Below are 15,312 nucleotides of genomic sequence, written 5' to 3'. Positions count from 1 at the left end.
CTGCTCCCCAACTGGCAAGTGGACATCCCCCCGAAGAGTCCCAAGACTATGTGTGTGTGTGTGTGTGTGTGTGTGTGTGTGTGTATGAAGACAGAGAAGAAGGTAGAAAAGAGAAATATCAATGTGAGAGTGTAACATCAATTGGCTGCCTCCTGCATGCCCCCTACCTGGGATTGAGCCCACAGCCTGGGCATGTAGCCTGACAGGGAATCAAACCAGCAACCTTTCGGTGCATAAGATGACACCGAACCAACTGAGCCACACTGGCCAGGACACAAGCAACATTCTTTATGATTATTTTTATTATTTTTTATTGTTGTTAATCCTCACCTGAAGATATTTTTACCACTGATTTTTAGAGAGAGTGGAAAGGAGGGGGAGAGACAGAGAGAGAGAGAGAAATACTGATGTGAGAGAGACACATCAATTGGTTGCCTCCCACAAACACCCCTTTGGGACTGGGAATGAAGCCTGCAACCAAGGTACGTGCCCTTGACCAGAATCAAACCCAGGACCATTCAGTCTGTGGGCTGACACTCTATCCATTGAGCCAAACCGACTAGGACCTTTATGATTATTTTTAAATGTTTGTTCAATGAAGACACTGGCCCTAGAGACTGAAGACAAGAGGAGCAATGTAAAAAAAAAAATAATAATAATGATTTTTAAAATAACACTATAAGCGCACAAAAATGGGTGACTAGAAGGCCCAGAAATGGGCAGAGGAGCCCCTTCCTGCTGGGGGGCTAAGGATGGTGCTCATCCAGCCACACCTCACCTCTGTCCACTAAAACTGGAGTAGTTGGGTCCAAACAAAAGAGCTGAGTCCAGCTGCTACAAGAAGTTTCAACAGTTCAGAGAAGGCTGGTGGCCAAGGCTGTAATCCACCCACCAACAGGGATCCACTGTGAGAGGGAATGAGGAGGGGAGAGGTTGAACCTCTTCATGCACAGAAGCCCTTAAACTCAGCCTGTGTGTGGCCTCTTTGAAGACGATGAAACAGTGTGAAGGCCAGACTTGGTCCCAGAAAGGGAATGAAGAGATTTACTGAGTTTTTACCTCAGATCAAACACTTTTTGGAATTAATGGGCTCTGAGAGGACCCTGAATGGCTCAAAAAACCATGCATTTGTACTGAAATGTGAAAAAGAGGAAAAATAAAGCAACACATTTCTTCTAGACACATACACACACAGGTATGCAGCCTCATGCTGATCACCGATTGAAGAATTATTAGACAGCCTTCTTTTCCTAACCAAACTACCACTACTCAGCCAAATCCCACATTTCTAATAACTGCAGGGTAAACTGGTGTAAATAAACTCAGGATTCTAGAGAAGATTAATGGAGCCTGTGTGTATGAATTAAAACCAAATATTCTATGATGCTGCCCAGTTGGTGTGGCTCAGTGGTTGAACATCATTCCAAGCACTAAGAGGTCACTGGTTCGATTCACGGTCAGGGCACATGCCTGGGTTGCAGGCTCAATCCCCAGTAGGGGGCATGCAGCAGGCAGCTGATCAATGTTTCTAGCTCTCTCCCTCTCCCTTACTATCGCTAAAATCAATAAAAACATATTTTTAAAAAATCTCTGTGACTCTGGCATATAAAAATGACAATGGGCTGGTCACCAGGCAGTTCCAAGAACCACACAAGCAATGCCCACATGCCTGCACACTGTACCAAATACACCGTGCCAAATCACACCAACCCCACACTCTCCTGAAATAGCCAGGGGCAGCACGGTCCACGCAAAGGGCCTCAGTCAACATTTGCTTGTCTGCTCTCTGTAAGCACTTCCCTTTCATAAACCCAGTAATACAAAGGCCCAGGCAAAGGGGCCCCTCTATTCCAGAATTTTTCAGTCTGATGGTTAACTACAGATACTTTCCTGGACTTTGTTGAAACCTGCCAAAGACCATAGAGTTTTATATGACTAAAGCAAAGAAAAAAATATTTTTAGACTCTCCTGTAACTAGTTTAAAAACTTTGCTTAAAAAAAACTGTAATGGCCAGTCCTACTCCACTGACAGGTATATACTAGTAAAATGCACACAGCATGTTGGTGCTGCTGTGACAGAATCCATCATGGGCATATTTGTAGCATGGGGAGCCTAAGGTTGACTCCAGTTGCGGTAGGAAGTCCCAACAGGGCTGAACAAAGGAACAGTGTGATCAGACTTGCATTTATTTTATTTATTTTTCTAAATATTTTTATCAATTTTTTTTTTAAGAGAGAGAGGAAGGGAGAGACATTAATGTGAGAAACATCAATCGGCCACTTCCTCCAAGCCCCCTACTGGGGATCAAGCCCACAACCCAGTATTGAACCGTTGACCTCTCAGTTCATGGGACAACGCTCAACCAACTAAGCAACACTGGCCTGGGCCAGACTTGCATTTAGAAAAGATCCTTTTGGTGGTGTGGGGAGAAGAGACCGAGGCAGAGACCCAGCCAAAAGGTGGTAGGTCCAGGAGATGGTGGGAGCTAGTATGCACAGTGAGAAGCAGAGAAATTCAACACACATTGGAGGGGAAACCAGGATGTGCTCTTGTACTGAATGAGGGTCAGTAAAGCAGGAATCAGGTGATTTGGGTAGACTTGTTAGATGTTGGTGTCACTCCTGCAAGGAAGAATGATTACAAGAGGAACAGGTTGGGGTGGGGAATTAACATATCTCATTTTAAGGAAATGATTACTAAAATCTGAATGTGTTATTCTCTACCCTATTTTTTGAATATATTTTTACTTATTTCAGAGAGAAAGGGAGAGGGAGAGATAAAAACATCAATGATGAGAGAGAATCATTGATCAGCTGCCTCCTGCACACCTCCTACTGGGGATCAAGCCCGCAACCTGGGCATGTGCCCTGACCAGGTATCGAACCGTGATCTGGTTCAAAGGTTGATGCTCAAACACTGAGCCACACAGGCTGGGCCTCTACCCTATTTTTGAAACCAACCTAGATGCTAATTTCGCAACATCTAGCAGACCACTAAATTCAGGTGATAATGATGATGAAGAAAAAGAACCACAGCAAAAGCTGAAATTTAATAAGCACCTGCTGTGTGCAGGCAGCAGCTGGTCTATGCACCCTTCAGGTATTATCTTATGGAGCCTCCATGGCAACCTCATTTGGCAGGTTCTTACTTCCTCTTCCCCACTTTACAGATAAGTACAGAGTTTTAGCAACTTCCCCTAGAGTACACAACCAGAATGCTGACCCTACAAGACACTGCCAACTGGAAAAGTCATCAAGTGAGGGTTAAACCACCAAGCTTAATGTTCTCCCCATCCAGCCAGCAAGGTGAGTAAGATTCCTAAACTCGTCTGGAGAACTCCGCAACAGCATAGTAAGCCTTGTCTGAAAACATCTCCAGTCACCTACTTTGGGATCATCTGTTCAGTTAAAAGAATCCATCCAGTTAGTCAAATCACACTTCTGGAAGGTGACAAGGGAAGAGCAGCAGGGCCATACATTCTCCCTAAGTTTTGTGCCCCCCCACTTAGAGTAATTACAAGCACGGCAGTAGAAAAAAGGGGGAAAGGACTATAGGGAGAGCCAGAATTAAATGAGCTACCTTCCATCATAAATGGCCTAAAAATTCGTCAGTGAAGAGAATGTGCTAGAGTACAAATTTAACAGGCTCACTATGTACAAGATAAGTGTGTCCTGAGACACCCATAGCCTGTGGCCAACCACCCCAAGCACAGCAGACACACACCCTACCCTGTTGATGTGGAGCCCCTCTGCAGCTAGGCACCCTTCAGCAGAGCCACTGCCCAAATTCTACCCCACTCCATTCAAACTCCAATCAGAAACCCAAATCAGCCCTAACCGGTTTGGCTCAGTGGATAGAGCATCGGCCTGCAGACTGAAAGGTCCCAGGTTCGATTCCGGTCAAGGGCATGTACCTTGGTTGTGGGCACATCCCCAGTGGTGGGTGTGCAGGAGGCAGCTGATCAATGTTTCTCTCTCATCGATGTTTCTAACTCTCTATCCCTCTCCCTTCCTCTCTGTAAAAAATCAATAAAATATATTTAAAAAAAAAAAAATAATAATAATAATTTTATGGTTGGGTCACAACATGAGGAACTGTATTTAAAGGGCCAGAAGGTTGAGAACCACTGCTTTAAGGCATTACCAGAAATATAGTCAATAAACCAACAAACAGGTCAAACTCTGAGGGGACCTTGGAGAACAAGAGCTGGTTACCCACCCTTTAAAGGACCCACAAGTCGCCAAGTTGCTTCTGCTGTAAACAGTATCCGTAGTCCACTCTCTGGCCACAGCCATGACAACCAGCCCTGACTAGGAATGCCTCACAGGGCTGACCCACCAGGAAGACGCAAGAACATACCCACTGAGACCCTGTCCTTAGGAAACTTCTCAGCCAATGAGGAAGGTAAAGGCAGTAAGTAGAAATGGAAAGTGCCCTGGCCAGGTAGCTCAGTTGGTTAGAGCATCGTCCTGATACCCTAGGATTTCAGGTTCAATCCCCAGTCAGGGCACATACAGGAATCAACCAATAAATGCATAAATAAGTGGAACAACAAATCAACTGACAGAGACCTAACTAAGTAAAAAAACTTTCTCTCTTTCTCCCTTCCTCTCTCCCTAAAATCAATCAATAAAAATTAGAAATGGAAAGCATTTGCTGATGTTAGACATCAAAACCAGTGGCAATCACTAAGTGCGGGTGGTTGAAGGGCTGAGGAAGATGACCTGGTTTCAAGTCTGACCAAGACCAGCCCTCCCATGATAAGGCCCTAAAGCAGCGGTTCTCAACCTGTGGGTCGAGACCCCTTTGGGGGTTGAATGACCCTTTCACAAGGGTCACCTAAGACCATCGGAAAACACATATATAATTACATATTGTTTTTGTGATTCATCACTATGCTTTAATTATGTTCAATTTGTAACAATGAAAATACATCCTGCATATCAGATATCTACATTATGATTCATAACAGTAGCAAGATTACAGTTATGAAGTAGCAACGAAAATAATTTTATGGTTGGGGGTCACCACAACATGAGGAACTGTATTAAAGGGTCGTGGCATTAGGAAGGTGAACCACTGCCCTAAAGGCACCTGGCAGGCCAAGCCAAGCTTTGAGAAGGAGTAAACCTGGAGCCTGCTAGCCAATGTCTTACAGACCCTGAGCCCTAATGACAAATAAGTGAATAGTATCTAGCTAAAACACATGCGTCATCAGAGGACCCTTTGCCAATCACACCAATTAAAATGGTGGGCATGAACCAACCAAAATTAGGTTCAAAGTTCCACTGATAATGGACAATAACAACTGTCAAAATCTTCCGCACAGGGAACAGGAAAACAAGGAATGAATTTGTGATTCCTCGGCCCATAGGCTCAAATGATCCCAGGTGAGTAAGATAAATGCAGAAAAGGGTCAGGAACATCACTGTTTTCTCAATTTTGACAGAGACCTGACTAAGTAAAAGACTCATTTAACCTTTCTGAAGTCGCCTATATAAGAAACAACCATGTGCGCATACATAAAGCCAAATGAGGAACCATGCTTGGCCTCCTATCAGGGACCGGAAAGCACATATGTCTGGTACAGGGAGACAGAACACCACCAGCCAGTACAATTGGAGCAGCCTTTCGGTAAATTCTAGGTTCAGGAGTCCCTCGAAGTCGTCCTATCCTAGATATGGCCATCTGGACATGACACACTCCTCCATGCAGAATCAACACTTAGAGAGGCACCTGCCATCAATGGGAAATGCATTTCCTACCAATAAGACTGCTGTTCCTCCTCTTCTTTGTAGTGGGCCCTCACAAGTTGCCTATTCAGCACACACTACCTTTCCCCCTTCCCCCTAAAACCCATCTTCCTTAGGAATGCTATCTGGATGGGGCACCCCACTTAACTGATGGGGTGGCCCTACTTGATTGTGTAAGCTCAGCAGCACAGTATCAGGCCCTTGTATGCTTATACTGGGCAGGACACAGCAGCACACAGCATCCTTGGTCACTCAGAGCAAACTGCAGGACTTCCTTCAATGACTTTGGGAAGCATTTGTTTATCAAACACTAAAGGCCCAAAGCACGAAATTCGTGCAAGGGGCTTGGCCCCGGCCCTGGCCCACTGCGGCTTTGTCCGGAAGGACGTCCGGTCTAATTAGCATATTACCCTTTTATTATAGAAGGGAGCCCATTGGGCAGCCACCTCCAACACAAAGTAGTTAACCTGAAAGCAGAGCTGGCCACAGGAAAGCAGCGGCAAAAAATTATTAAGAAACCCCAGCTGATGTGACTCAATGGTTGAGCATCGACCCATGAACCAAGAGGTCGCCGGTTTGATTCCCAGTCAGGGTTCATGCCCAGGTTGCAGGCAACCGATCGATGATGCTTCTCTCTCATTGATGTTTCTATCTCTCCATCCCTCTCTCTTCATCTCTCTCTAAAAATCAATAAAAAAATATTTTAAAAAAGAAAATGGGCAGAACCCAGCTGAAGTGGCTCAGTTGGTTGAGCATCGTACCATGAATCAAAAGGTTGCCAGTTTGCCAGTTCGATACCTGGGTTTCAGGTTTGATCATACAGAAGGCAACCAATAGATCTTTTTTTTAAAAATATATTTTTTATTGATTTCAAGAGAAAGGAAGAGGGAGAAAGAGACAGAAACATCAATGATGAGAGAGAATCATTGATTGGCTGCCTCCTGCACGCACCCTACTGGGGATCAAGCCCACAACCTGAGCATGTGCCTATGACCAGAATCAAACCCGGGACACTTCAGTCCGCAGGCCAATGCTCTATCCACTGAGCCAAACTGGCTAGGCCAACCGATAGATCTTTATCTCTCACATCGATGATTCTCTCTCTCTCTCCCCCCTTTACTCTAAGTGTGTCCTCAGGTGAGGATTAAAAAAAGAAAGCCTGGCTGGCGTGGCTCAGTGGTTGAGCATCGACCTATAAACCAGGAGGTGACAGTTCATTTCCTGGTCAAGGCATATGCCTGGGTTGTGGGCTGGATCCACAGTGTGGGGCCTGCAGGAGGCAGCCGATCAATGATTCTCTCTCATCATTGATGCTTCAATCTCTCTTTCCCTCCCCTTTTTCTCTGAAATCAATAAAAATATTTTTTAAAAAAAGATAAAGAAAGCCCTAGCTGGTTTGGCTCAGTGGATAGAGTGTTAGCCTGGGGACCAAAGAGTCCCGGGTTCGATAGGGCAAGGCAAGTACCTTGGTTGCAGGCTCCTCCCCGGTCCGGGCCCTGGTAGGGACTCGTGTAGGAGGCAACAATCGATGTGTTTCTCTCACATCAATATTTCTCTCTTTCCCTCTCTCTTCCACTGTCTCTAAAAATCAATGGAAAAATATCCTCGGGTGAGGATAAATAAATACAATGAATACTAACTAAAAAAAATAAAATAAAATAAAAATTAAAAAAAGAAAGAAATGGGACAGTGTCTTATAAAATTAAACCTGTTCCACCATGCAATCCAGCAATTGTGCTCCTTTTGGGTATGTACCCAAAGGAGGTGAAAACTTATGTCCACACAAAAACCTTCACAAGAATGTTTATAGCAGCATGATTCTATTGCCAAAACTTGGAAGCAACCAAAAAGTCCTTCAGTAGGTGAATGGATAAATAAGCTGTGATACACCCATACAATGTAATACTATTATTCACTACTAAAAAGAAATGAGCTACTAAGTCATGAAAAGACATGGAAAAACTAAAATGCACATTACTAAGTGAAAAAAGCTAGTCTGAAAAGGCTATATACTGTATGATTCCAACTATATAACATTCTGGAAGAGGCAAAACTATAGAGACAATAAAAAGATCAGTGGTTGCCCTGGCCGGTTTGGCTCGGTGGATAGAGCGTTGGCCTGCGGACTGAAGGGTCCCAGGTTCGATTCCGGCCAAGGGCATGTACCTTGGTTGCGGGCACATCCCCAGTAGGAGGTGTGCAGGAGGCAGCTGATCGATGTTTCTCTCTCATCGATGTTTCTAACTCTCTATCCCTCTCCCTTCCACTCTGTGAAAAATCAATAAAATATATTTTAAAAAAAAAAGATCAGTGGTTGCCAGGAGTTAGGAGGGAGGAAAATAGGTGGAGCACAGAGGATTTTTAGGGCAGTGAATATACTCTGTATGATATCATAATGGTAGATACATGTCATTATACATTTGTCCAAATCCATAGAATGTACAACACCAAGAGTGAACTCTAATGAATGGACTGTGGATGATTATGATGTGTCCATATAGGTTCATTAGTTGCAATTAATGTACCTCTGGTGGGAGTTGTTGACAATGGGAAAAGCTGTGCATGTGTGAAGCCAAGGGTATATGGAAAGCTTTTGTACCTTCGTCTCAATTTTGCTGGTAACCTAAAACTACTCTTAAAAAAATGAAGTCCTAAAAAGAAAAATGGCTGGAATACAGATCAAACCATACCTGAAGTTGGCCTTGCCTCTAGATTTTTCATTTATCTGAGTCAGCCAATCCCCTTCACTGTTTAAGCCAGGGTAGACTGGATTTTCTGTGAATTCCAACTTAGTGCACCCTAACTGCACATCCCACAGAACAAGTGAGATATGCTGAACTCTATCCTGTCAGTGCTCATGAATGATGACCCAACATCGGAGATTCTCCACCAATAAAAGTACCATAGGCAACTTCAAATGGGAAAATATTCCATTGTAGATAGGACTCCTGAACTCCAGGCTACCTCTACCACCAGCAGCTCCAGGACAGGCATGTTAAAACCAAAATGTGCCACAGTCTTTATAACTGAACGCTATCAGACAGGCAAAGCCAACACATCCTATAATTTGATAGCAAGGATTAGTTATTACAAATAGAACCAAAGAAAAAGCAAAGTTACTGTTTAAGAACTGAAAAGTGTGCAGACTGGGGCTGGTTAGAGGAGGAGTAGCCCTTAGAAATATTTTGTTAGAAATCAGAATTAAGCTCCATTTTTTCCCCTGAATCCCAGGCCTCAAATTTAATCCCATCTTAAAATTGTTCTAATCAAATAAGAAAACTTTTAGGTGAAGTTTTTAAAACTTTGTCAGTTATTAGCCTTACTTAACAGGATAATTTTATGACATACTCTAGTCTAAAAAGCTTGCTAAATCGGGAGCATTTCAGATCTTTGTTCCCTGGTATATGTCATCAGTTTTGGCTCAAATAAACTTTTATAAAAATTCCAAATAAAGAAATAAATACAAAATAAAAACCTTGCTAAATCAATAGTGTTTAGCTAAAGAGAGTGAGCAAAAAGGCACACAAAAATTATCTCAAAGAGTATATCCTGCCCTAGCCAGTTTGGCTCAGTGGATAGAGCATCAGCCTGTGGACCAAGGGGTCCTGGGTTCAATTCTGGTCAAGGGCACATACCTTGGTTGCAGGCTCCTCCCCAGCCTGGGCCTTGGTCAGGGCTCATGCAGGAGGCAACCAATCAATGTGTTTCTCTCACATCAATTTTTCTCTCTCTCTCTTTTCCTCTCTCTTCTACTCTCCCTAAAAATCAATGGAAAAATATCCTCAGGTGAGGAGCAACAACAAAAAAAAGAGTATATCCTGAATCACGTCACTTGAAGGATGGTTAAACCTCAAAAATGTTTGATCCTGTGTTTATTAGCAAGTAGCCAATTTCTCTGCCACAGTAAGTCTGAATAAATGATCCAGGTTTTTAAAAACTCTATGACAGAATCCTAGCACCTGGGGATGTATTTTCAGACTCTTGATGAAATCAGCAGGGTCACATGAATTCCAGGCTTTCAAAATTTCACCTGCAGTAGTCTCTAGGCCAGCTATAGGGAAATGAGTGGAAAACAAAAGAGCCCTGCTAATATTTGCTAACATCAGCAACAGGCTCCAACCATGGCCAAATATACCTCCAGTAACCACAAAAGGGATTACCAAGAAAATGAAGAAACAGGTTTTCTAAGTTGTAACAACTTCTTGATAGCACCACTTCATACCTCCAAAGTTGCATATGTGCCTACATGCAAAGAATGCCCCCAGGCTGCTGGGCACTGACTACACACACACACACACACACACACACACACACACACACACCCCAGCACTAATTCATTTTGTTGGCAAGGGGAAAAGGTCCAATTCTAGAAATGCAACCACAGCCACAAAAGTGTTCCCAAAGTGCTCAGACAACCTGCTGCTTGGCAGCCTCCTCACCACCACTTCCCAACCTCTAGGAAGAATCTGAGACCATTATAAAATACAATGATCCAGAATTCCCTCAGTATTGATGCATCTAAATGTCCACACCTCCCTTTATTAAGCCAGAAGGATTATGTCTACCAGGTAAATTCACCTTCTATGCAAGAGGATACAAATTGCTAACAGGTAAGGTGTAAATGTCACAACTACTAAGAATTCCAATGTTCCGAATGGCTTACAAAGCCATATATTCAGTCTGTCCTTTTTTTTCTTTTTTTCCCCCATCGTATTTTAATCTGTTATTTTTGCTGTTGTTGCTAATCCTCACCCGAGGATATATTTTCCGTTGATTTTTAGAAGAATTGGGGGGGGGGGGGGAGCAGAGAGAGAGAGATCAATGTGATAGAGACACATCAATTGGTTGCCTCCCATATGCACCCTGACTAGGGCTGGGAATTGAACCTGCAACCCAGGTATGTACATGCCCTTGACCGGGAATCGAATCTGTGACCCTTTGGTGAGTGGGTCAACTCTCTAACCACTGAAAAACACAGGCCAGGGCTAGTCTGTTCTCAATTAAAGTATCCGCAACATAAAAATATTAAAAACATCTAATGACAAATGTGAAGATATCATGACTAAGAACTAAAACCACAACTCACCCATGGCAGCAGGAGTATACCCACTTGGGGTTGAAAGACAAGACCATTCCTTACCAACACCTTTCCTTGCCAGTTCTCCAGCTCTCGGGGGTGAGCTTGTGTTTGACTCACCTGAATTCTCTGCCTTCGCTGTACCGTCTACTTGAGGAGGCCCGAGGGGCAGCTGTTTCCTGGAGCAGCTTCTGTGTCACCCTGCCGGCGGGAGCAGGGTCTCTGCCATCGTCTTCATCTATATCTTGGTCACATTTCCATTCCTCGTCTTCGTTCAAAGTGGGCAGATATCCAGATATGCCCTTCCCTGTCCCTGACCCAGAGCTCTGGTCACTACAGAGCTTCGGGCTCTCTGAACCTGTCCTTGTGTATTCCAAATAAATATCAGACTTGAGGAAGGAGGGGTAAGTATTCTCCTCCATGGTAGATTGGATTTCAGTCTGGGCCTGGTCAAACATGGCAGGATCAATCAGCTGCTTCATAATGCAGTCCTTTATGAAACTCTTGGTGGCTGGCTTAGTTTGCCTGGATACGATGCCATTGTTATCGAGGATGTACTTTCGGTAGATAGCTTTGGCCAGCTTCAGTCTCTTCTCCTCATTCGAGTCGCAGGGCTCCAGTTTCCTGAAGCCGGTGCAGGCAAACCAGAAGTCTAGCAGGTCAGCACAGTCCTCCTGCTTCAGGAAAGTCCTAAACAGGTTTATCCCATCTTGATCGTCTAGTAAGGAGTGCAATGACTCGGCCCACTTCAAGTACGGTGGGGTGGGTGAAGCACTGCCCTCAGGCTCATACCCCAGGTCCAGATCTGAGCGCCTCGGAGTGGCTGTTGAAGTTTCGCCTTTAATACCAACACCTTTCCCGGAGCAGAAGCTGTGGCTGACGGGCCTGGGGTCTGTGGACACCAGTTCACCCTCCTCACCAGGCACTGGAGGTCTGGGGGCATCTTCGGTGAAACTTGCGAGGTCCAAGGGGAAACCCTGCTCTTGAATATTCATTTTGAGACTCTGCATCAATGAACAATGAGCGCTGCACCCTAATACATCAGTACTTATAGCTCCAAAGTGAATCAATCTGTCCTGTTGAAACCATTAAGAGGACAAAGATTAGGAAAGGTGGGTCCATGGAAACATGACCATAGAGGTTTTCTCAAGACAAGACTTGCAATGATGCCCTCCCGCTCGAACTCAAAGCCAGAAATTCCACTTAAATTTGCAACCTTTCATCATAAGGTTTTGCTTATTAAAACAATTTCTGGAAACTTTTACAACAACAAGAATGTCTCTGTGCTAAGAAATAGAGAGCACCACACCCTTCAAGTGTCGTCTGTGAAAACATCGCAGAGACCAGCAGCCTAGGGACCGCCCACCCTGGCTACAGAGCTGAGTGGCCAGTTCTCTGCTTCAGGAAGGCAGGAGGACTGGAGGGAAAAAGGTGCTTCTAGTCCTCCTAGCTGTACAAGCTTGAGTGAAAGCTGATCCCTCACATGTGAGCTAAAGATGACCACCCTACCTGCCCCGAGAGTCACTGTGAGACTCAGATACAGAAAGAACGGCACATCACACACCATTAGGTGGGCGGTCATGTCTGCTCCTGGGCCCTGAGCCACTGTGCATTCTGCCCACCCCATCACTTCATACTTAGTATGCCTCACAACATGTGCAAACATACAATGAGTTGTTCCTCTAACTCTCAATACATGCCTAAAAGAGCAGTTAATTATGGGTCACCTTCAGCATCTTCAAGCGAGTGAGCCAAGGACACCACCCACATTCACACACGCGTGTGCCTTTTCAAGTCACCAATGTGGACAATCTTAAAAATGCTCCCATCAGAAAGCTGCACTTCACCTTTAAAACCTTGCTTATACTGAAAGTATCCTACTGATGGCAAATGGCAATTGAGTACTCTCAGGAACAGAAAAAGTATGGAAAAAATGAAATCCAATACAATTATAACTTTTAGCGAAGGAAGCATAACAGCTCACATGATTTAACTCTTTAAACTAAAAACCAAACCACCCACTCTCTTTGAAGTCAGGGCACCATGAGGGGTTTTTGTTGCTGCTGCTACAAGCCTGCCTTAGGTTTGAGGGAAGATTGCCCTGGATCAGCATTCTGCCATGCTCTTCGGTCCTCCCTGCCACATCCTAGAGGAGCTCTTAGGGACCACAAGCTTGTGCTATGCCTCCCAACCTGGCCAAGGGGGTGACTGCCATGATGTAAATGGTCTGCCTAGAGGTGGACTGGAGAGAAGCATGTCAGGTCCAAAATGCCTGAAGCACTGAAAAAGCCAGAAGCAGCAAAATAAAACCCTACAACCTGGACCCAACACAAAGGGTAGCTCTCTCTGGCCATCACTCCACTCTGGGCCCTGGCCTACATGTAATCCTCCCCTAACACCTGCATTCTCACACTGCACACACTTCACCTGCCAACAGCTGCTAACGGCTAGAATGAAAAGCTTCCACAGACGGAGGTCACAATTATGTGCGCCAAATGACATTTCTGCAGCTAATGACTTTTTATGAAAACGACTGGGTAGGCTGTAATTTCAGCCTCAGCAAAAACAGCCTGCTTCTTAAGGTCAAGACCCGTGTGCTGTGGCACCCTGCTGTTCATGGACCACGTCAACTGCCAAGTTGCTTTTCTCTGAGCACCATCAACATGGAATGAATACCTATGGTGTCTCAGCTCCACGCCAGCTGTGGATGTCTAACGTCTTCTTGTCCAGGACACCGTTTCAGGAAAGAGGGCCTGAACCCAGCCCTTGAGCCTTACCCTTAGAGATACTCTGTAGTTCACTGGCCTTAAGAAAGAATCAAGTCACTGTGTTCGAATGGAAAGCTACTTATGAATCTGTCACTTTCTCTTAAGGTGCTATGACTTCTATGTAAAAGATTTGTAGCAACCTAACATTTTCTGCAGGACTCACAGCACCTAGCACAAGGTCTGGCAACTAATGGACACCAATAAATATTTAGTTCATTGGCATAAAGGAAAATGACACTTGCCACAGATGCCAAATGTTACCTCTTTACAGATACTGAACTACTATGCAATAGAAACAGCAGTAAATTCAAGATCTAGCCCTTTATTACCAAACGGGCTGTCTTAAAAGACTGACATTTTAATTCACATGTGAGCAAGTCCCCCTAATCATTTTAAACTATTTTTCATTGCCCAAAAGAAACATTTCTTATAATTCACATCTATTTTGGCTGTCAACTGACGGAAGACCTTTGGTGTTTCTGGAAGCACATGAACATCTCCCCAAATTACTGACGTTATTGAAATGTGCTCCAATTCCCACAACCTCCAGGTTTCTACAGAGAAGCACACCAAGCATTTAGTGTGCTCACATGTACATACCACACATAGAGCAGTTATATTAATTCAGGTTAGAGTCAAATACCCACAGCACTGAATCTGACCAACAGCATATAACCACCATCAATAAAGGGGTTCCATGAAAGGAATCTACAACTCGGATACCACATTTAAAATCTCCTTTGGTCACTGCCAAGACGACATACCCCCTGGGTACCACGGCAGCCAGCTCAATGCGATAGATGTGTATATATTTATTTATTTAGCTCAAATGTAATTTTTGACCATCTTGTTTATTTATGTGGAGTGTAGAAGCATTACAACATGACTGACATTTTCCCAAGCGTCCATTAATTAAACTCCTGAAAGATTAAGGGCTACCGTTTTACATGTAATCCATTCCCCCACCACCTAAATTCTCTAACCAATGTAACCAAAAAAAGCCCACCTAGCTTTTCTGAAATTAAAAATCCAAGAAACACCAACACCTGATAAGAAACACTGTATGTATATGCTTCCCCATCCTTGTTCCTGAACATAAGTTCTTAAAAATTAACCCCCAGCCCTAGCCGGTTTGGCTCAGTGGATAGAGCATGGGCCTACAGACTGAAGGGTCCCAGGTTCGATTCTGGTTTTGGGCTCAATCCCCAGTAGGGGGCGTGCAGGAGGCAGCCAATCAATGATTCTCTCACATCATTGATGTTTCTCTCCCTTCCTCTCTGAAATCAATAAAAATATACTAAAAAAAAAAAAAGTGAACCCCTGATACTGTTATCTTGGAAGGTCAGATTTAGACTGTGTGTGTTCTCTAAAACAGGGCCTGTGGGTCCAAGTATGCTTAAGACTCTTCCTGAAGAAGCAGAGAACAAACGTGGGAGCAAAAAAGAGAGGCTGAGATGCATAATTAAGAACTCTATGAATCTGGGAGGTGAGCTGAGAAAAATCCCAAGAGAATTGATTTATTTTTCTCTACTGTCCTTAGTGCGGAACTAAGTTTCACTGCCCTGGCTGTACTGCTCTGGTTTTATGGAAGATGAATTCCAAAATACGGTGTGGAGGTAGAATCTAAGACTCTCAAGAGTTTGGGTGCATCAACCTGAAAGAGTACAGCCACTCAGATCAGCAAAACAACAGCCTAGATAGACCCTGCCTAAG

The 15,312-nt window shown here is 44.1% G+C and overlaps 1 protein-coding gene across 2 annotated transcripts in view; it reads right to left on the bottom strand.

Moving 5' to 3' along the window:
- The window catches only part of AXIN1 (axin 1), a 72,210-nt gene extending 60,303 nt beyond the window's left edge, over positions 1 to 11,907 (bottom strand). For both annotated transcript variants that reach the window (XM_023744911.1, XM_023744912.1), the window contains exon 1: positions 10,952 to 11,907. In XM_023744911.1, coding sequence (XP_023600679.1) covers positions 10,952 to 11,841 — 890 coding nt within the window. In that variant the 5' untranslated portion in view covers positions 11,842 to 11,907. The remainder of the gene's footprint in view (positions 1 to 10,951) is intronic.
- Between the last annotated feature and the right edge of the window lie 3,405 nt (positions 11,908 to 15,312).

The sequence above is a fragment of the Myotis lucifugus genome, unplaced genomic scaffold (genome assembly GCF_000147115.1).
Source record: "Myotis lucifugus unplaced genomic scaffold, Myoluc2.0 scaffold_498, whole genome shotgun sequence".
Taxonomy (NCBI): domain Eukaryota; kingdom Metazoa; phylum Chordata; class Mammalia; order Chiroptera; family Vespertilionidae; genus Myotis; species Myotis lucifugus.
This window is presented reverse-complemented; position numbering and strand designations above follow the sequence as displayed.